This window comes from Trachymyrmex cornetzi, unplaced genomic scaffold, assembly GCF_001594075.2.
Source record: "Trachymyrmex cornetzi isolate Tcor2-1 unplaced genomic scaffold, Tcor1.1 scaffold75, whole genome shotgun sequence".
NCBI lineage: Eukaryota > Metazoa > Arthropoda > Insecta > Hymenoptera > Formicidae > Trachymyrmex > Trachymyrmex cornetzi.
The window spans coordinates 688,909-711,757 of record NW_017300081.1 but is presented as its reverse complement, the minus strand read 5'-3'; the positions used below and the strand labels follow the sequence as shown (position 1 = coordinate 711,757).

General features: G+C 32.6%; 1 protein-coding gene and 1 long non-coding RNA gene across 5 annotated transcripts; one reads left to right on the top strand and one right to left on the bottom strand.

The window, feature by feature from the left end:
* Positions 1 to 247: 247 nt before the first annotated feature.
* Positions 248 to 19,848, bottom strand: LOC108768161 (solute carrier family 22 member 5). 3 transcript variants are annotated; one of them, XM_018518490.1, is made up of 11 exons: positions 19,723 to 19,848; positions 8,058 to 8,143; positions 6,671 to 6,818; positions 6,237 to 6,453; positions 6,028 to 6,134; positions 5,180 to 5,334; positions 4,178 to 4,367; positions 3,495 to 3,627; positions 2,956 to 3,268; positions 1,818 to 2,002; positions 248 to 1,098 (listed from the first exon to the last, which is right to left on the bottom strand). In XM_018518490.1, the coding sequence occupies exons 2-11, from the start codon at positions 8,116 to 8,118 to the stop codon at positions 898 to 900; spliced, it is 1,710 nt and encodes a 569-aa protein (XP_018373992.1). In that variant the 5' UTR covers positions 8,119 to 8,143; positions 19,723 to 19,848; the 3' UTR covers positions 248 to 897. The 3 variants fall into 3 exon arrangements, with proteins under 3 accessions (XP_018373992.1, XP_018373990.1, XP_018373991.1); XM_018518488.1 differs by lacking the exon at positions 19,723 to 19,848 and adding an exon at positions 18,767 to 18,826; XM_018518489.1 differs by lacking the exon at positions 19,723 to 19,848 and adding an exon at positions 11,509 to 11,832.
* On the top strand, positions 7,179 to 9,925 carry LOC108768162 (uncharacterized). 2 transcript variants are annotated; one of them, XR_001940471.1, is made up of 4 exons: positions 7,179 to 7,551; positions 8,002 to 8,138; positions 8,234 to 8,919; positions 9,082 to 9,925. It is a non-coding gene; the product is annotated as an uncharacterized LOC108768162 (long non-coding RNA). The 2 variants fall into 2 exon arrangements; XR_001940472.1 differs by having other exon boundaries at positions 7,972 to 8,138.
* Positions 19,849 to 22,849: the final 3,001 nt, after the last annotated feature.

Here is a 22,849-nt window from a genome sequence, read left to right as displayed (position 1 = left end):
TATCTTCTCGAAATAAAAAAAACAGTATCTTAAAAATTAATTTAAGATACTGTCTCGTTTACTTACGAACATTAAATCATGTTAAATTTAACATTACCCTTAAGAAAAAGAACTGATTAGTTCTAATAAACTGTTTAATTATACAATAACTGATATCAGTTACTGATACAGTATCATCAATTATATTGATAAAGGTAATCAGTTTATTGGAACACTAATCAGTTCTTTATCCTAAGGAAACGCTGGGGTATAAAAACACTCCAGGACTGTTCCCGAATTAAGAATGGTATTTCAATTATTAATGCAGTGCGAGTATTGTAATTCGCGAAGCGAAAAGTAATGCGTAACGAAGATATACAAATATATCACATGAATGCGACGAACGAGGCAGAGATCTGATCTATTTCCACTTAACACCTCGCGAATTGCATGCTCATGCACGTCGGGGGAGATTTCGGAAGATTTCGAGATACCGTGGGAGCACTGAGACTTCACCGGAAGATATTATAATCCTTCTCTTCCGCGCGCGCGCGCGCGCGCGAGCGGATAAACGCGAGGGAGTAAGACAAATGACGACGGGTGCGGCGGCGGTGGCGGCGGCGGAGGGTAAACAGTTACGGGGTGGAATATGCCGTGCTTATTCAAATCACCGACAGATAAAATCTGCGAGCGTGCATTGCGCTCGTTATTGTTGCGGCGAGCACGATGAGATCTCACTGCGTTTCTCACCCCACATCAATTGTGCGCCCTACGTATTTTAGATGTCGAGTCTCGTGAAGACCACCCCCTTATCTCTATCTGGCGGGACCGTTGCTGTCGGTAAACTTTTAAAAGCTATCACCGTTCTCTCGGTATAGAGACAGAAAGAGAGAGTGAGAGAGAGAGACTTAACGCGTCTTAGCATCCTGTGCTGCTTCTTTGGCGTAGCGTGCTATCCGGAATTTCGCGAATCTCGTTTGACTTGCCGATCCTCTCTGCCTCCCACACAGTATCCGGAAGTTTCGTCCCTAAAGTTTCCGGGAAAATCAGAGACAGGACGCCCGCGATCATGCCCATGGACCCGAACAGGATGAGCGGCAGTGACGGCATTATTTGCGCCTGAACGTAAAGGATACGTAATTAATGAAACATTTGAGACAAGTGTAGTTTGTACGATGAATTTCTCAACGGTGATTGAGAACTTTATGTAAGAAAAATTGCAAGTATATCGTTGCAGAATATTTTTTTGTTGGAAGTAAAATATATTTAATAATACTTTTAAAGCTTCCTAAGTGTTTTCTTCATCGAAGAAGTTACGCGGTTTGTAAGTTATTCTCCGTATCTTGATACATCGTTAAATGCCAACGTCTTGTGAACATTGCCGTTCACTTCATCAGAACGAGGAGCAATCTGATACTGTATCAGGTTATTTCTCGTCTGATGAAGTAAACTGCAATGTCCACGGTAAACATTGGCATTTAACGATGTATCAAGACACGGAAATAACCCATAAACTGTATAGCTCTTCCGTGAAATATAAAATACTATTAACATCATTTATATAAAAATCATATGTACATTTATCATATTTAAAAATAGGAAGATACATAAGTAATATTTTTAAATAAAGTATTAAATTTTTAAATAAAAAAATTATATATTATCTGTAAGAGAAATCTGAAAGTTTTCTAAAATGTTAGATCTGAAATTACAGAAGAATGTTGATCGATTCGCAGATCTGAAAAATGTTTGCGACAGCATGGTGTTATCAAAGAGCAATTCGGGAAACACGTGTTGAGAAAACATCTGTTTATTGCAATGGGTGTCTATTGACTCACCAAAAGAGGCGTTTGCGGCGATAAGATTGATCCGACACGGCCCGTCATACTGCAAATTCCGAGCAAGGAGTGCCTAAGCGTCGTCGGGAACAGCTCCGCCGTGAAGACGTAGACGGTAGCGAACGCCATGGTGATACACAGCTTACCAGCCATGTATAAAAGTAAAGGCCCGTAACTCCAGGATCCTGGAACAGAGCAGTGATAAATCACCGGGATCGCACGCCGTGGCATAGCGGCCATTATAACCGACATAATTACATGAACAACACGGTCGCGACTAAGCCGAACGACGACGGCACGTAGCGTCGTCTCAACGCGCTTTTTGCCCTCGGATGTGGATTACACACGTAATATGCAACGCGGCGTATCACACATTTACAGCTTATATTTTCGCGCGATTATAGCTCCTCGCCGTGCGCTCGTACGCGCTCTTGCGATTAAACTTTGTGATTCCAGCAAGGACACGTGCGAGTACGGAGAAGAGGAAAAAAATAGAGCGAAAAAGATCTCGCAGTTTTTTTAAATAACAGCTTCAAATTCGCGCCTTTCCTTCCTCCTGTCGATAAAACGTAATCGTAGAAACAAGAAAGGGGAATAAAAATGTGATAAAAGTGTCAACGAAGTTCTTTGAAACGTGACACTAAGATCAGTATTCATAGTCTATTCTTATTTCAAGGCAGTCTTAAGTAACATCTTAAAACGCTAATTCTGTAATTGGTCTGATATCTCAAGACTGTGCTTAAGCGATCTTGAATATAAGAACTGACTAGGAATACCGGTCTATTTACGTATTCATTTATGTATTCATTCATGGTATAATACGAGAATGTATAGCATTAACGAACATGAAAGAAATAGTGAATAGTTTCGAAAGGACTTTTTCCTCATTTTCGTGTTACATCTATTTTCTTGCGTTAAAAAATGAATGGGATAAACACTTAAATAGCTCGACGATGAAAGGAATATGTGGCACAGAGAGGTGCACATCGTTGACATTAATGTTTCAAAAAATATTTCCGAAATTCTTTTCTCGCAAAAATTTCTCTGACGTAAACGCGATTCAACGGCTTTTCATAACGCGACCCACGAAACGAGGATCCATCCTTGTCTGAGGAACTCTATTTTTTTATCTCTTTACCTGCCGGTATGAACTGGATTGCAAGGCAGAACGCTCCGCTCAGCAGGAATGAGCCGGAGAGCGTTGGTTTACGGCCAATGTGATCGGTCAGCACCCAAGCGAGGCAATACGCCGGTATCTCGACCGCCGCGACGAGCACGAAATTGATGTACTTATCTCCAGCGAACGCCACGGAATTCAACGACAATCCGTAATAAACGAACGTGTTCGTGAGCCAGCAGAACGAGCAAATCAGCAGTCGAATGAGTATCACTGAACTATGTAGAACTTGCACGATCGGTTTCCTTTCGTTCGATATCACCAGCTTGCTTTTCTGAAAGATCGTATCAATCACAAGATGACCATGAAGCCATAAGGATCATACGCCAGTCATCGTTTTACGTTGATGTTTACGGAATAATACAAAAGTTACTGACTGTACTGAAAATTACGCACGATAGCTGTATGTTAGAAAATAGTAGACTTGCAGATAAAACTTTTTCAGTGCTATAATTAAACGTGTGTTTTTGAAAGGCGAAAAAAAGAGATAAGTGACATACCGTTTCCTCCTTATCTACATTTATTTCTTTAAACATATTGATGGCCTCGTCCGTTACTGGCAGACCGTTCATCCGGGCCATTTTACGGTATATTTTTTCCACTTTCTTATGTTTATCCTTTGTCAGCAGCCACCTTAAAAATGGCGTTATATAGGGTTGATAAAAAACATATTTCAAACGTGTTTTAAATAGTTTAAAATATGCTTAATTGATGTTTTTAATATGTTTTAAATATTTTTTTATAGTACTGTTTAAAGCATTAAAAACATATTTAAGAAGAAGCACGATGTGTTTTATTCTTAAAAAAAAAAAAACATTAATCTTTATCAATCTTGGCATTATGTACATATACTTCGCAGATAAAACAATTTAAAAAATTTTACCGTCTTTAAAGATTCCTTAATAAATTCCATTTTTTAATTTGTTTACTATAAAAAGTTGCAGATAAAATAATAGTTAAGATAATAAATTATTCTAGCTATAAATCTTTCAATCTTTTATTCATTTTAATACAATGAATTATGTCATTTTTAATTAAATTCCCGACATCCATGAAGGAGAATCAATCATGCACGTACTTCAGTAAATTGTAGATATACAATGTTCGACGATTTCAAATTTTGCTAATCGATTGAAAAAGTCTCACCGATATACGAGTGTTGACTAAGATTAAAAAGAATTACCTAATTGATTCTGGAATGAGCAGAGGCAGGAAGACGGCTAACAGTCCCGGCGCGTATATTACCCTAAGAAGCGTTCGCCAAGATCTTAGCCAACTTGCGATCAATCCTAGCAAAATCTCACCCATGGCGAACATGCAGCAGATTATAGTACTTCCAAAGACTCTGTTTTTCTTTCCCGCCGTCTCCAACCCTGAGAGCGAACAAGTGTATAAATTATTAGCGAACGTAGTCACGCGTTAGTTATGTTGAAAGGACATTATTGTGTAAAGAGAAACGTGGAATTAATTATACATATCTTATAATACGTGATTCTTATATAATATGCAATTTATCGGTAATAACTAATATGACAGTGGACGTAGAAAAATATATTCGTGCGATCGACACAAGTGCGTCGGTGATTTAAAAATTCTGCGATATTCAAGATTTTAAAAAATTCTGAATTTCTTGATATAATCTACAATCGATAAATTTAATCGATGATTTAATAAAAAATCTCATAAATAGCGATAAATATTATCGAAATATTAATCGCTGATTTGAAGAAAAAACGTAGGTATTTTCAAGTCGTTCAGCACATACATTAAGAAAAATGCAATATTTTTTTCTATCTTTTCATTTTCCGCAAGTATAACCTCGAACAATTTTTGAGTGAAAACTCATTATCTTTCATATGACTTGTTAGTATTATATTTCCCGAGAATGTTTTGTCACAGAATATATTTTCATAGGAATCTAAATGCATGTCGCATAAAACTACAACTACAATTTTAATAAACGACTAAATAAACACGTGGTAAATCCAGAATAAATAACTCGAAAATATCTACGTTATGCGTGTCGCGTATTTGCATTCCAAACGCGAGTAAAGAGCATTGCATCGAGAATTTGCTTCGCCGCCCGCGAACACTCGTTATAGGGCAGGAACGACATAACGCTTACAGGTGTCGCATATATTTTTTGCTCTCCCCGAGCATATTTATTGTCCCGTTAATAACGCACCTAAAATAAATCCCGCGCTGTAAATTCCAGCCGCCATGCTGGCATCGAGGAATTCGAATGCGAGAAACATCCAATAATTCACGGAGAAGGAATGTATCAAGCCACTGACTCCAGACAGAGACGTCGCCACCGTCAAAAAGGTTCGTCTCCCATACCTGGAAATAAAAGAATGAACGTGGATGTGCACATTGTCCCAGCAAAGCGCATTTCTGCCATGCCGCAATGCGAAATTCCTCGCGATACGCCATGCTTTCTTATCCAGAATCTGTGAAATCGAAGAATTATAGAAACATTGTTACAGACTATTTGTACTACCTTACATTATGTAAAATTAAACATATCCTTTTAACTATAAGAATTTAATCTCGCAATCAATCATGATTGATTGCTGGCTATGCAAAAAAACGCATAACAAAAGAAGTTTACAATACAGCTGATTATCTGTATGAACGATTATATCTAACTCACAAGGAAAAATGTAGAAAAATAATGTATTTTTAGACCTTCTAGAATTAGAGGAAAAATAGCGCGACTTGAATTTATCATGTATAATGTTATGCATATATATGTCGTTCTTTACAAGTTACAACGTCATACGAATAGCTAATTTAATATGCATAAAATCCTAAATATTATTACGTAATAGCTAATTAAATTAGCCGTCATATGATATAATGAAATTTAGAGAATTATGTTTTTAATGTAATTATATAATATTTTTTTTCTTGGCAACATGAAGATATAAATAAAATGAAAACGACCTCGCCGACGTCCACGATGAATGTTGCGCAATATTTTGTACGTAGTTAATTAATTAAAGCCCGGAGGATATTGCGCTGATCCCTCACCTGTCAGATATGTATCCAGCGAACATCAAGCCGACGAATTGACCGATATTCTGCATTGTGCCCACCATTGTGAGTTTCCATCGATTAGTGTCGCAGGTAAAGCCCCACTGCGTCAAAATAAGCGAAGGAAAAGGAAAAAGGAAATTAATCTGTCGGATCTAAATCTCGACGAGCGAAAAATACGCGCTGATTACTGAGGGCCACATTACCTCGTTCAGTATCGTATGCTCATCCGGATCGTAAATCCAAGAATCGCAATCGCGACTGACGTTGGTGAATGATGTTTCCGTGCATATTCCCGGATCATCTCGCACCGCGTAACGTGCGCAACCGGAAATGACCCCGTCAATTTTCGGTGCTGAAGCATTGACCCACGGCGGTTCAAACGTCGTGTTTCCTGAATGCTCGCATTCCGGCACTAAACACCTGCATTTAAACAATTGCTTTTCTTTAATTGCTTTTCCTTAATTTTCCCACACAATTTAAAGTCCAACATTGTGTTTTAACAAATTTAAAACGGTACATTTGTATGTTTTAAATTTGTTAAAATCCGACATCGTGTTTTGCAAATACGTTTATTTATGTATATTTGAACTGCATATACATACGTGAAAGTTTAAATAATTAGCAAAGATATACATACCTGTATTTAACCTCGCCCGCAGTAAATACGTAAGAAAGCGTAAATCCTGCCGATAGTATCAACGGTATACTGAGAAATGTGAACATCACTATCTGATAAAATCCAAATTTTTCTATATCGTTCCCCGTTAATGGATTTTTCGTATCTCCTATAAAAATGAATAAAAACTCGGTTGTATGATCTGTGCTTCTTGATTAAGATATTAAGAAGAAAAGTCACATGTCATTAAATGACATTATTTCGAAATATTCAACTAACAAAAAAATATATTTATCATACGAGGCTTATTGAAAACAAATAAGTAAAGATTTTCGATCGCATAATCTGCCCTTTTTGATTAAGGGATCATAATAGGAAGAATCATGTTATATTATTATGTTAACTCATTTAGATCACTATTTTAAACTTTAAAGTATTAATAAATCAACTAAAAAACATATTTATATATCATAAAAGGCTTGAAAAGACGCGAAAAACAGATTTTTTAATTATACCTTCCATTATACCCTCCTTACTATACACATAACATAAATAAATAATTACACGCCATACTTAAGCATTTAATCAGTTATGTAATATTGAATAATCGTATATCTAGAGTCGATGCACAATTATAGCGTAATCTCCAACATCTATTTAACAAGCTAGCGTCTATTATTATACATGTATACTTAGTAATTTAATACTACTGTTAAGCAGTGACACTTAAACAACGCTAACTGGAAGAATAATCCTGGAAATATAAGCCCATCTTAATCGTCTCTTCAAACGACTGGCTGTGTGCATAAGACTTCATACAATTTGCCTGTGTTATGTAAGATAAAACCAGGCAACATTTATCACTAATTCGTGCAAATTCCTTTGACATTTAACAATAAAAAGTAAGATTGTTGCATTAAGTCAAAATTCACGAGAAAATGTTAGTTAATTCTATATAAATTAATACACTTTATTTGAATCATTCCGTTATATTGAAAGAAGTAATTTTGAAAATAAAATACTGTATAAACTACAACTACAATTATGTACATTTATAATTAGAAATGTCTTAAATACATACCTTCGAATGTATATAATAGTTTAAAAAAATAAAACTTTCACGATATTTTATATACATATGTATGAATTAATATTATATTGCTTGGTATACTATTGTAAGCATATAAACTAAGCTCGCTTTCGTTTTGTTTTTTTGTTAACTATTATAAATTGAAAAATATATTTAAGACATTTCTAATATTTTTGTATTTCTTGTACACGTCTTATTGTAGCGCATTTTTATTACATGGAATTTTTCTGAGTTTACATTTAAGATTATTCTTCCGACGCAGAGATCGTGTTGCATTTCCATTTTACGATTACGTCAACGTGCGGGTATCGTTCGTACCATTTTCCAGTCCCGACTGCAACGAGTCATCCTTGTCCTTCCTTGAGCAGCACAGCTGCATGCTTTCGTCTTTTACGTTTCGTAAGCTGCAATCATATTCGGAATTTATACTACTTGCCGGGAATCGCCGCCGCGGCGGCCGATCGAAAGTTCAACCTGGCGCTTTATGTTTCAAGTTTCCTGGGAACATCGCGAATGAAAAATGATGCCAGTCGCGCGCGTCGGACTTGGGCGGGTATTACATAAAGAAACGAGATCAGTTCGCCGTGCGAAGGCGGCTACAGAAAGCTTTTTCCCATAAAAAGTTGAGAGAGAGAGAGAGAGAGAGAGAGAGAGAGAGAGAGAGAGAGAAGGGGGAGGAAAGGAGAGAATGAAAGAGAGAGAGAGAGAGAGAGGGGAACTGCCCTCGGAAACGACTTCTCCACCGAGTAGCCGGAGCTATCCCGACGGTATATAAACAACGCATGCATATAACGACGATGTTGCAGGTGCTGGAAGTTAGCGGCCCAGCGGCAAATAACGCAAAAAGTATGACGTATTAGAAACAGGATTATCAGAGCGTAATAATTATTGAGGAACCGAAAAAGGAAGTGTAAAGCTGTGCGCAATGTGAAGTATTACGCGTACAACACTGGATGATAAAGCACGGATTGGATAATCGCTTATGTATGGAGTCTCGTCAATCCGTTCTTGACTTTTTGATTTACAGCGTTAAATCGTTGCGTGTATGCAAACGATTACGATTATAACGTGAACCTGCATGAGGATGTTATCATAAAAAAAAAAGTATTTTTGCAAACACCGTGTGTATATTGAACACACGCATAATAAATCTCTGTTTTACAGAGATTTCTGTCATCAGGTAATTTAACCATATGTTTTAATATGGAAATTCACAGAGGAACAACTAACGAGTCTCGCGTTTTCGGCTATATATTTTCGCAAAGCCGCATTTTTTTACAAAAAATATGCGAAATATCGTGTTTAATAAACAGATAATTGTAAAATGTTTGAAAAATACCAGGAGAAATTCCAGTGCTTCCCCGAAGGCTGCGTGCTGACCTCTCGCAAGCACGCGGTTAACTTCTATGTTTGGCACGTGGCTATTGATTTCCCAACGGTACCGGAAACCGGAAAACTGCCGCGCTCGAAAGAGAGAAACCGAAAAGAAAATCGGAACGCCGAACAAGATAAAGTAATCTTCCAATTGTGCCAGATAGCTGAAACAATTGTGCAGTTTATCCCATTGCGTCACGAGATACTGTTTTAACCATGTCGAGCGGTGAAATGCGCAAAGGGAGTAACTACCGGCATGTATTCGGTTTTACGATACCATTCTGATGTTGCATTAAACGCACGCCGCTCGCGAAAGTCTTCAGTGAAGTTTATCCATTCTCGCGATTTACACGAGACAGGCATTGTTTCCGTGAAAACGAGGTTTACGAGAAACTAGACAATGTTAATAAATTAATGGAGCGTGTTTTGATATTCTGATCATTACTTGCGCGAGGTGACTCGAGAAAGTTACCGTGAACCAAATAGTCCAAGTTAATCTCGAGGACGTTGAGGAGATTTACGTACTTTACCTTTAGAATGCACGGCGCACGAATGAAACAACAGAATGAGCCATTAGTTCTACAATTCTTTTTCTCTTTATATTCTTTTAATTTGCGAACGGAGGATCTCCCACGTGATAGTCGAGCTGTCACGCGATTTCTCGCGAATTCTAAATACGATATCACAATGGAATATTAGGAGATGCGAATACTCTAATGATGGGACAATTCTGTATTTATACAAAGATATTGCATCTTATTAGCCAATAATATTAACAATTATGTAATATCGAAATTATTGCTTATAATTACACACACGCGCGCGCGCGCAGAGAGAGAGAGAGAGAGAGAGAGAATATCTCAAAATTTGATGATAATAAAATTTCAACACGAAAATTCGTGAAAAATAAAGTAATAAAAGTACATGCCGTGTTCTTTCTCATAAAATCGTGTTAAATATAAGATAAGTTAAATATAAGACAAATAATAAAATATTTAAGTTATTTAAAATATAATAAATAATAAAATATTAATATAATTAATCTAACATTAATTAAAAAATTATCTATTCGTGTGTTGTGGAATGGTATTAGAAATGATACGTCGAATCGATACATCGAACATTTCGCAATCACCGACACTAAACAAAACACTACTATACGCATATTATCGTACTATTATAGTGATATACATGACCTTTTAATTTTAAAATTGATTATATCTTAAATCTTTATACTTAAAAAACTACTTTGTAAATAAAAAAGGACAAGCATTTTTATGCAATAATTTTTTACCGAGTTATGATGATTTGAAAATTGTGCAATTTTGAGCGTTTTGAGTATTTTCTATTTTTTGTTGTGGAGCATGTATATCAGTCTTCAACATTTTAAAAATTAAATATATTATAAAGTTAGTTTTTTAAACGATACTCGAATATGCATAAGATAAAAATGAAACTTAATAATAATAGCTGCTATCAACTGACTTGTCTTTATCATTACACAGTAAAAAAGAAAATGTTAATTTTAACATGTCCCAGGAGATCCACTCTAAATTTTAAGTTAAAGTGACTCATTCGTCTTGTGTTATTTATTAGCGAACTAGTAATGTTAAATAATTGACACAATACTTTACATTTATATTTGTTATTTTGACTTTAAGGGTGATTTAAAACTAACATATAAAATAAGTAGAGTACAAAGAAGAGTAGTTGTAGTAACTCGTAAGAAAATGTTAATATGACATTTTGATTATTTTAAGATTTACTTTAATTGTTCTTAGATGTTAAATTAACTTAAAGTTGGTGACACTAATCTAACACATCGAAATGTTACAAAAATAATCAACATATCAGTTGTATGTTTATTTTACATTGAAGTAATAATCAAAATGTGGTAACACAAGAAAAATTCTAGATATGGATGCACGATTTTTTACTGTGTAATCTCATTACGTTTTTAAAAGTATTTGATACTTTATTTGTTGTGGAAGTATTAATAAGCATAACAATAATCATCGTGAACATTATCAAAATTATTAATAAGCATAACAATAATCATCGTGAAAATTATCAAAGGTCAGATAATATACTCAATCCCGTGTCTTGTACTTCTAGAGGTCAATTTTCTAACATGCGCATGTACAGTTATCACAATGTATTAGCATTTCGACATATTCATATGCAAAATACATATACTTTAGTGTATATCTAGCTGATAATCGATGACTATAGATTTACATATAATTGTTTTTTTCTTTTCTTCGCATATCGTGTGCACTCGCGTTTCGGGAAAGGATTTACAAAAGCGACGATTTTCGCTTTTATTACAGTCTTGGAGCGAGAAAACGTTTTCCACGCGCATATCCTTCTGGACGGTATTTACATATTCTATTACCTTAAATCGGAGCGCTCAAGCCCGACGTCTGTCACGAATACGAGCGTGCGGCCTTCTAAACGTCGTAAAACCCGATTTCGCGCGCGTGAACCACGAGCCGCATGCTACACTTTTTGCTCGTCCACACGGACGATCGCTGATAAGCGAATTAATGAATTGCCGCTGCCACCACCGCTGCCACCACCACCATCATCGCCGGACCTTACGTGCACCTGCTTGCTTCCAACTCGCAAAGGCAGCAAGTACTGTCTCTTTGAAGGTAATAGCATTTCGCGATGGTAGCCACATAATGTTTGCGCAAGTGGGGAACGGCTAAACAATCGGTGGGGGAATAATGTTTTATCTTAAACTTATGAAGAAACGAGCGTGGAAATTAATTATTAATGAATATGTCAAATGGACGATCTCTACGTTCGAGAACTACTCGGAGAGCATTTGCGAGGTGTGTGATTACACTAATCGATAAAAACAAAAATAAAACAAAACTAGTCAGTTTTTTTTACGCTGTATACAAAGCTGCCAAATGTAGTTCTGTCACGTCATAATTTTGAGAAATTTATGCTTAAACTTGCAAAAAGGGCAACTTTTGTATATTTTATCGTATTATTACATACTACGATGATTTTATCATATTATTACTATGAAGAGTTTTATTGCTATTAAAATTAAGCATGTTATTTTTAATCCTCAAAAAAATTTGATAATGTCGGCTTAATAAGATATTCAATGGTTTAGGGACGATTGCGAAAAAGTGAATTAGATTATTGACGATTTACCAAATAGTTTTTAATTATATTTAGTTAAATATATTATAAAGGTTTTTTTAGGCTCTTCTCTGTATAAGAATCTGATGTCAAAATTGATAAATTCCAAATTATGAAAGACATCTGACATTTTATAACAATCCGGATTTTTCAAATTTTGACATCCGCTATATTGAACTCACTATTTTGAATTTATTAATTTTGATATTGACTTATATACAACGGCCTAACAAACTTTTAAGTTTAAATAAATATAGTCAAAAGCTATCCCATTAAATTATCAATGACTTAATATTATATAGTTTCTTTATAATAAATATTTAACTATGAATCTTTTATTAGCCGACACTAAAAAATTCTCTTGGGGACCAAAAGTCGACATATTTAATAGCAATATACTTAATTTTGATTATATTATGATTTAATTTCTCCAATACGTCATACATCGTTATAACATGATAAAATACATAAAAATAACAGTTTGTAGATAATTAAATTGCAAATTTTTCAAAATCGCAGCATGATGGAGCAATATGGAAAACGCATTCTTATTTTTAGCATTTTCAAAAATTATAAAACATGACTAGTCTTATTCCAGTGTTCGAAAAAAATCTTTTTTCCGAACAGTGTTAGATCACCTAGTAGTAAAAAAACAGTCTGCGTGCACATTAATATTAATGTCTATCGTAAATATATTAATATTAATGTACGAGAAAATCGAGATCTACATCGGCTGAGAAATGTTAGAAGCAGCTCCAAGTACAGCAATTTCATTTTTTATAAAGCATTTTTTACATGCTGGAAGATGTTTAAGATTTCTAAATTGAGAAACGGCGAATACTCGCTTGGATGAATATTCAAAACCGTTACTTCAATGTACGATGCGTGTTTTTTTTTTCATTCATAGAATGACGTAAATTATAATATATTATCAACGTACGCATATTTTGTAAATTGGAAACAACCGTGACTCCATCGCAAGTTTAATCAGCAATACTGTTGCTCAATATGTTAGCAATTTAATATGTATTCCTATGATGCACGAAATACATTTCGTATTCAATAATTCGTACTGCAGTCAATTTTAATGGTATTTTGATACATACACTGTATGATACATACATATTTTCCGTGTTCAATACTCGTGCGTAATTAATGGAGAATAAAGATCCATTAATATAAAAAATCGCGGAAAGGATATTTTTGACGTTACCCTATATATTAAAAGACTCTGAAGAAATATCATACATATGTGTAACTGGTTTCAACTAGCCGGTTTTAGCTTGCATTGCTTCTCTCGTGTACGCTATATGAGCTACAGTTTTGTTATATCGTGTGAAAACAAGATATAAAAAGAAACAAGATGTAAAAAGAAATCAAAACTAGTTAACAAATATAATCTGTAGCCATCTATGGCTTTTCATGAATTTATTGTAACTAATTCCCGACTTATTTTTTTAATCATTATTTTGACAACCGAACAAGGTTGTGTACGTAAAATTCATAAATGTAATAAGTACAGAATCCGCATTTCCTATTCTTAGCATCTGTACTCCGTTAGAAAAAATTGAATTAGCATCTTTCTTCAATATTTTACGGAAAGAGAGACATCTTATTTGTTAAATCAAATTAAATTCATTCCTATAAAAATAACGACATCGAACACAAGATGAATAGGTTTACGTGTTAACGATATCTAATCGATATCCTACTTAGATAATATTTATCACAATCCCCATATTTGACAATTGTTTTTAATTTGTTCAATCCAGTTATGATGTTTGATATATATATATATAGATGGATTTTTACAAGAGATTTAGGATAAAGATATATAGATACGTTCAATAATAAGAGAGTGGCATTTATTGAGATATAATCGTAGATGTCACATTTCGAAAGAGAGACAAGTTTTCCTTAAATTACTCTTCCAATCTTTAATATATTATCATATATACATTTCCATTATAAATAAATAAGGTTAAAGTAATATGGTCGATTCTCGTGTTGATTAAAAGCAATTCATGATCATTAAAGTGATATCAATTATTTCAAATTATTTTAATTGTAAAAAAGATTTCAATTTATTAAAATATTGTGCAAATTTGCAAAAATTCCATTCTTAATTCGATTTAAATTTTTAGCAATATCAAAATGAAAACATTCTCTTAAATGAAATCAATATCTTATCACTGAAGAGAGAGAGAGAGAGAGAGAGAGAGAGAGAGAGAAATGAAGATATATAAATAGTTATAGTTAAAAGTATACCACTGCATTTAATGAGATCTCACTGGAAAGAATCAGTTATGCCTGTTTTCATCAATGTTGGTTAACTTTAACCTCAGTTCAATTGATTCATTTTCTAATTCTTAGAACTAGAGAAAGATGAAGCAATTATAAGATTAAAGTTAATCTATATTGATAGAAATAAGCGTAGTAAATTTTTCCAATCAGTGATATTAGATCGCCGAAAATAGTGATGTGAATAACAAATTTAGGAGCAAAAAAAGTGGAACATATGATTCTATGAATTTATATGAATACTAGTTGAACGCGAGTTTTATTTCGATAGATATGAGGGCTTCTACTAAGAAATAGCAATCAAAAATTTAGAAAGCTTTGAAGGTTACATTTTGCTGGTATGCATGCGGCTATTTAATATTTTTACAATAAAATCTTGGTTCTACTAATCACAATCAATAACAAGATACGATGCGGAAGAGTAAAGTGTGAATGTCCGAATTTAAAGTAAGTGAAATACTCTCTAATTATCAGTGAAATATTTAATCAGTAAAATTTTCATTAATTTTAAGAGAGTACATAGCCTCGTTATAAATTATGGGAAAAATGTAGGCATTCTTCATTCACCGCATTTATCACGCAGTAATATAACATTATTAATGATACTAATAATTGAAACTATGGAAATAAGATTTAATACCATACTGAAATGTTAAGCTTTAACAGAGTCAAATTACAACGCGATGATTATATTGATATGTATGTCATAATCTTATTATTAATCGATAATTTAATTATAATTTAGATAATTATCAATTAACAAAATTATCATTAATGATCAGTAATTAATTATCACTTACAATTAATTTAGTTACCATTTACATATTGATAAAAATCTTAATTACTTAATTAGTATTTAAGATTATAAAGATATTATTTCTTTCATCATATTGAAAAATAGTCATATCACTATTAATTATATTACATTTGTGTAAAGTTTATTCGTTCGACTTGAAATTAAAATAATATCTCAAAACTGGATTGCACTTAAAATTCGTGCCATTACTTATAAACAACTTTTATTTTTCTGTTTCTGTTTCATACATGTGCTTTTTTTATACTATTGTGCCAGAATTACACTTCTTTTTTTATATATTCTTTCCTTATCTCTTGAAAAATTTTTACCTATGACGACAAATTAGTCGTTTACACGTGAAACATTGTCCTCGAATCAAGATAAAATGAATCGTATTCAATTGCTTCATCATGATTATTTATAAAAATTTCCCTAATATTTACAGATTTATTTTAACATAACGAAAACAGTTACATGTGATATTGGGCAAAAGCGATCGGCTGATCAAATTCGACATGTGGATGTTATTATTCAATGACAAACAAGATACCGTTTTGCTGAAGGACTAATCTCATATTGTGCCGCACATTGCGCAAACGCTGCTATGAAACATCATCAGCACGCTGTGACACGTGCTTACAAACATATGCAAATGAGGAAGAATTATAAGAAAATTTATTATGTGAGAGATGATGTTTAAAGACGATTTAGAAGCAGTACTAAAAAAACTATTTCTTCATAGGACACACTGAAAAGATAATTTTTTTATACTTAGACTATCAATTTATTCTTTTTAAAGCAAAAATTCATTCTTATTGTAGACAAGTTTAAAGTTTTGCCGATTAACTCAATTGTGTATCAAACTGATACTAATTAAGTATCACTGATTAAATTGTTACTATGACTGAATTATATAAAAAAAATTAGTAGTAGTTTAGCGAATTTTTTGAGATAATAGAACCTAAAAAAATTAGATTACGTAAACTAATAAAATAACATAAAAGAATTAGATGTAAATTGCTTGTCACTTAAATAACATTTTCATAAACGTATTTTGTTTCGTATATAAAGGAATAATAGAATTCATTCGCAATTACGAATATCCTTTTGATGTAGAGTTGTGTGAACGTGAAAGAGCAATTGCAATACGCGCATTGGTAATAAAAATGATGAAAATCAAATGAAATAAAAGTTTAAGTATGATTTCTGCGACTCAGCGTTATTCATTGTGCAAGATTTGATGATTACCGAACTTTAATTGACATAGATGTATGTATCGTGGCAATGAACTGTAAGAGAAATATGCGTGATGTGTTTAATGAAAAGGCAAAATAAAATGCTGACTGGATACTGAAATACCACGTACTTTATTATGTTGAGTTATAATTAATGATTATCGCAATCAAACTGTACATTTTGTAATGAAATTCTTTTCTTCAACAACAGAAAGTCTCAGAAGATCATCATTCATCATAAATTTTCCATTATCAATATCCATCTAAAATTATTTGTCAAATATGCAAATTTAATGAAGTAAAGTCAACTTGAAATTAAGTAAAAAATAAATCTATAATTATCTGTTTGTAATTATTTATTTATTAAGCTTAATATAAAAAGTTTTTAGATGTTTTCAGATGTTTTCAAGAAAACAGAAATTCGTAAAATTTCTTATAATGTCCAAACTGTTCGGAAAATTTTATCAATAAAGTTTCACACGCCAATATAATTGTCGTCTCGTTATGTCATAATAACGCATTATCGAGCGTTAACAGGAGTGTTTTTCCCATGTTTGGCAAAATTGGTTTGATACTTTTAACTTTGTAAAATTATGCCGGGAAAATAACGCCAACATAATAATTGGCGCGCAACCGATCAATTTAATGATATGTTTATTCGTTTACGTTTCAGTGCATGCAGTTCAATACCCTCTTTGATATTTTTATGCAGTAATGCACTGTTCCGTATTTGTTTGTATGGTCGCATAAAGTTACAATCCCGTTAAATACGTTAAATTTAGAAATTGGCACTCCACTTTTCACATACACACTGTATTGAAAATATTCACGATATTTAAATTGAATTTAACATGTATAGACAAAAACATTACACATATATCAACACTTCGGTTATACAATGACCATGTTCAGCAGAACATTTATTTTGCTCCTGTTGGAAGTTTTTCTTGCTATTATAGGACTCTATTCCTCTAGATCCAAATATATAATTCAATCGACGCAAAGTGCTTACTAAAAATAAGTATCGACTTCTGTTGAATGTGCCTATAATGACTCATGAAATCGATTAAATATACCATACAACAGTTATTCGTACCTAATTTTAGGAAAGCAATCGATGAGAACGCCAAGAATTTCAATATCAACATATAAATCAATATCTGAAATCCTATATAGATATTTTCGATCACAAATTTTCGAAAGAAATTTGTAACAATGATATGATTTGATCAGTTCAGTGAATCACTTTATTTCATAAATTATTTTTCAAATATAAAGATATTAAAGCTGATATATTTTACATAAGCTTATTCGCTTTTACAAACTGACACATATTTAATTGCGATAACAACATTATGATATGATAGAATTATCGAAGAGAATGTTACGTTTATCTGAACTGACAGCAATTAACTTATCAAATAAAATGAAAGAACAAAGTAACAATCTCAGATTTAAAAAAACCGTAATTATAGATATAATAAATATCAATCATGTTCATCAAATATCTAGATTCTATATTATGTGTTGTAATATTAAAAAAATATTAAAATTTAATAAATATTTATTTGAATAGTTCTAAGTAAATATTTACTAAATGTAAACATATATTTATTTTATTAAAATTAAATATAATCTTCATTTGATTATATACGTATTATTTTACTTTAATATGCACAATATTTAAATATTTTATGGTGTAGAAGGCCTGATCAAAGGTCGACATATAATAAGGTTTTTGATATTTTTACTCATATAATTGGAGCGTTTCTCGAATAATTTCGTTCTAAGATTTATTATTAAGAATACATTGTATGTCTTGATTCACAGAAAATTTTAACAAAGTTGTTTTGACTCTTATATGTCTTTTTCTCTCGTATCTATATTTATTTTATATAAAAACCATTAATTTAATTTTTAACTCATTATTTTTTATCGAGTAAATATTTAGTTAATGTAAGTAAATGATTTAGTGTTGTTCAGAGAAATATATATTAAAATTTAGTAAATTTTTTATTTCAGAGTAATTTTATTTTATAAATTCTTTATTTTAATACATGTTTGAAAAAAGGAAATGATATCCAAAGTCCAAACGAGCGATCAGATGAAATTCTTTAATGAAAACTTCTCAAAGACCCAAAAGAACGAACGATCTCACTCACCTTTCCAAGCCCATGATGGCACTATACTGCGACGTAAACACTGGATTGCAATCTCCCACTAATCCGCGTGAAAACCAGAGAAATTTGCGAGAGGAAAAACTCTACGAAAGAGAAGGAAAAAAGAAAATTGCCTCGTCGCGAAGTCACGACTTTGTTCTACATCCGCGTGTCACAGACGCTCAAACACTCGGAAACTTCTCGTCAATCGTGCTTAATCACACGACACGCAGAAGAGTCTATGCCGTAGGGGGTGAGCTGAAGTAGGAGGCGACGAATGATGTAGGCGATGGACGATGACGATGATGACGAAAGAGGCGTCAAAGCCATCTTCAGCAGTAGGACGTTTTTCTCGCCATCTCCCTTATCTGCCTTACTATCTGAAAGCTGGGTCAACAAACCGTTCATGCAGGATGCAGCCATGCTGTCTGCATCAGATTGATCACAAATAGGCCGCATTACGCACTCTTTGGTACATACACGTGTCCATAGTTGCCATCTCTCCGGTTTTCGACCAGAGATTCCAGTTTTTTGAAAAATTTCCAACTAACCGCTCAAAATTTTAATGACCTTTTTGTTAAATGCACGCGTCGATTTTTCTCCGGTTTAAAAAAAAATCTTTTTAGAAAAATCGGTTTTTAGATAACCATTTTTTTTTAAACATATTAGAAAACAATACAAATTTTGATATTGACAATCAAATTTTGATCTCTGGCAAAATAGTAAAAACTCCGTCGATTCTCCAATGGAACACTAATCGAAAGGTGGCAACTGTGGTCGTGTCTCTCGTATAAGTATGAATGCTGATCGCCCATCTTTTTTAGCGAAGGTCACATGACTTAATTGTCATCAGTGAATTATCGCGCGACCTATTTATCGTTTAAAAACCAATGACGAGCGACACATGGAAAGATACCTTTAACTCAATATATATTTATATAATTTTTTATTTTTCTCACCTGTAAATTGACGCAAGACCGTTTGAAATTCGCTGTCCACTTTTACGTCATTCACTGCACATGTGACGAATAAATTATCAGAAAATGACACGAACTTCACTTAACGGCCAACTGACAAAGTTCTGAGTCACAACATGCTTTCTCATTCTAAAGCCACGAGGTGAATCGAACAAAGCGATCCAGTCTAACACGTGATTCGCACGACACGGCGAATGATTACGTGATTATATCTATCCGATTTAATCGATCTTCAAATGTGTTATCGAACTTAAAATAAAAATTCGTGCTTTGTTGATTGGTTAGAAGGGGAAATCGAAATAGAATTTTAGATTTTATACTTTTGATGAGTCGAGCACACGTTATATTGCAAACTACAATATTATTTGCAATTCATTAACTCGCTACAGTTGTTTGCACAGCGAGAAGCCAATTTCGCAAAGCAATCATAGATGCGTAAAAATAATGATCTTTTTTTTTTGCAACCGAAATTAAACGTTTACATTTTTGATTTACATTTATACAACGTCCGCCATCCGAGCCCCTGCATCTCGTCTTGAATTTTAACGTAACGCCTATATCTATTTTAATTAACAATAAGATACAAAAAATTTATTCTGTGAAATGTAATTTTTAATCAATCTTTTATTTAATAAATCGTTCCGCATTTTTTCAGAAATATATGTTTTTTTATATACTATATATGTGTGCGTTGCAAGCATTTGCTTCTCGCTATTTCAAAAATGTAGATAATAAAACGAGAGCGACATCGTCGATAGTTAGTACTGTACATTTTTCAGTAATTAATATTATATACATTTATTCATGTAGCACATTGTTTCCGCATATTTGCCCACGCCATTATGACTTATTCACGTTCAAATAGTTTAACCCCAATTCACTCAACCAATTAAGTTAATTTACCCAGTATATATGGTACTAATCCATCTACAGTTAAATAAGATCAATAAATTTAATGTGAAAGTATGTATATAAATGTTCTTGAGGACAAACATGTGAATATTTGTGTTATATCGTTTAATTTTTAAGGCAATCCTAAAGATGATTAGTCGTAATGTAAGTAGGACTTACACACATACACGATTTACGTGTTATTGACACATCACTACGTACTAACTATTACTATTACAATATCTCACGCATATATACACATAAATTTTCGTACAAATAATAACATTCTAATTAAACGTTTAAGCCCAATTCTAAGTCGTTTCTTCGTACAAACTACTAATCTGTAGACTAATATTTCGTATAAATTGCACAATTTTTATATGAAGCAAATGTCACGATGTGGCAGCTTTAACGCCATAATGGACTAAGAAATGATAAAGATCTCAATTCCGAATTTTTTTGTCTTTCTCAGCATAAACTTCATCTCACAGACACGTATTAATGCGTATACTTTTATCCTAGAAAAGGATTTTCGAATTTGTAGAAAAGGAAAAAGTAATTATTATACAAAAATTAAACGTTTAATCGGTAAAACAGACGTCTTTAGAATCCCTTTACCTACAATGTATGTGTGTATGTGTTTCGATCTGTATTGTATTACGAATTATATTCTTTCTTCTACTTGTTATAGAATTTGATAAATGTTATTTATAAGCACTTATCATTATCTTATCATTATCAAATCAAGATGTCGAGTTAAACAACAGTAAATGTAGATCATCGTCAGAAAATGAGATATGTCACGTATTGAAACATCACAATTATTCGAAGTTAATCTCTTAATTGATACATGTCTTATTAAAAAAGCAAATATTTTTATTAAAATTTCTTTTTTTTCTATAACTTACAGCACCAATTATGTTAGTAAAAATTTTTCATTTTTGAACAAAATAAAATTCCACATTTTTCATAATTTTTTAATTTGTCTGGATTGATTTAAAAAATCTTAAATTCCACAGCATTTATTGCTCGTTAAAACAATATAGAAAAAACGAATAAAATAAAAATATATGTGCATTAAAATTAGTGAATCGAATATTTTTAGCAATATTTCGCAGGGCGCTACTATTAAATATCACAGAAAATAAAAAAAATTCATAAACAAAACAACAAACATACTTGATTTGTATACTATATACTATATATAGTATACTATATATAACAAATTATATAAATATGTTTAACCCTTTAAAGCCCAAACACTTTGTGAAGGCACTTGTGTTTTAATCTTCATAACTGATTCTGAATCAACAACAAAAAATCATTATAGAGATGCGGATCTATCATAGTTTTTCATGCTGAATCCAAATCCGTTCACCTTTTTTCCATTATCCTCCGTTTTCGAGTTTCTTAATATAATACTTAACAAATCGCAAGTTTTCATTTTTACGAAAGCTGTCCATTTATTTTGTATTCAAATCAATCATATATGTACTTCTAATTCAGTCCGTTATTGCGGTTTCTCGCTCTACGGCAAATATATAAATTATATACATACGTTTCACAAATCTTTAATTTCTCAACACTAATTATAAACACGTATCTGAAAATAATCTCTCGTTAAGACGAATTTTCTTTTTTAATGAAGAAGCTGTTCGTCTACTTTATAGGTATTCGTTGGTTACGTATTTTTAATTTAATCCTTATCGCGATTTCTCGTTTCGCAGCGAACATTTAAATTATATACGCGCTTCAAATCTCTTATCTCTCCACATTAATTATAAACACGTATCTGAATGTAATCTCTCGTTGAGACAAATTTTCTTTTTTAACGAAAAAGCTGTTTATTTATTTATGTTCTAAATTACATACGCTTAAAATCTCTTATTTCTCAATGTTAATTAAACACGTATCTCTGAAAATAATCTCTTATTAATTTCATATCACACGTTCTTATTTTTAATAAAAGCTGTTCATCCATCTTGTATTTTTTTCGGTCACAAGTTTTCAATTTAAGGGCAGGAGCACAAAGTTGCGTATCGTATAATATATACTGCATAAAAAAATAAATCAATCAAAATCCTTCACTTCCTTCCTTCTCATGAAATAAAAGACTAATTTTTTTATTCTTTATGTATTTATATGTCATGCAAAGGTCTTTGCTTCGGCCTTAAGGCCGCAGCACAAACTTTTACATAACGTATAAGAAAATCAACCA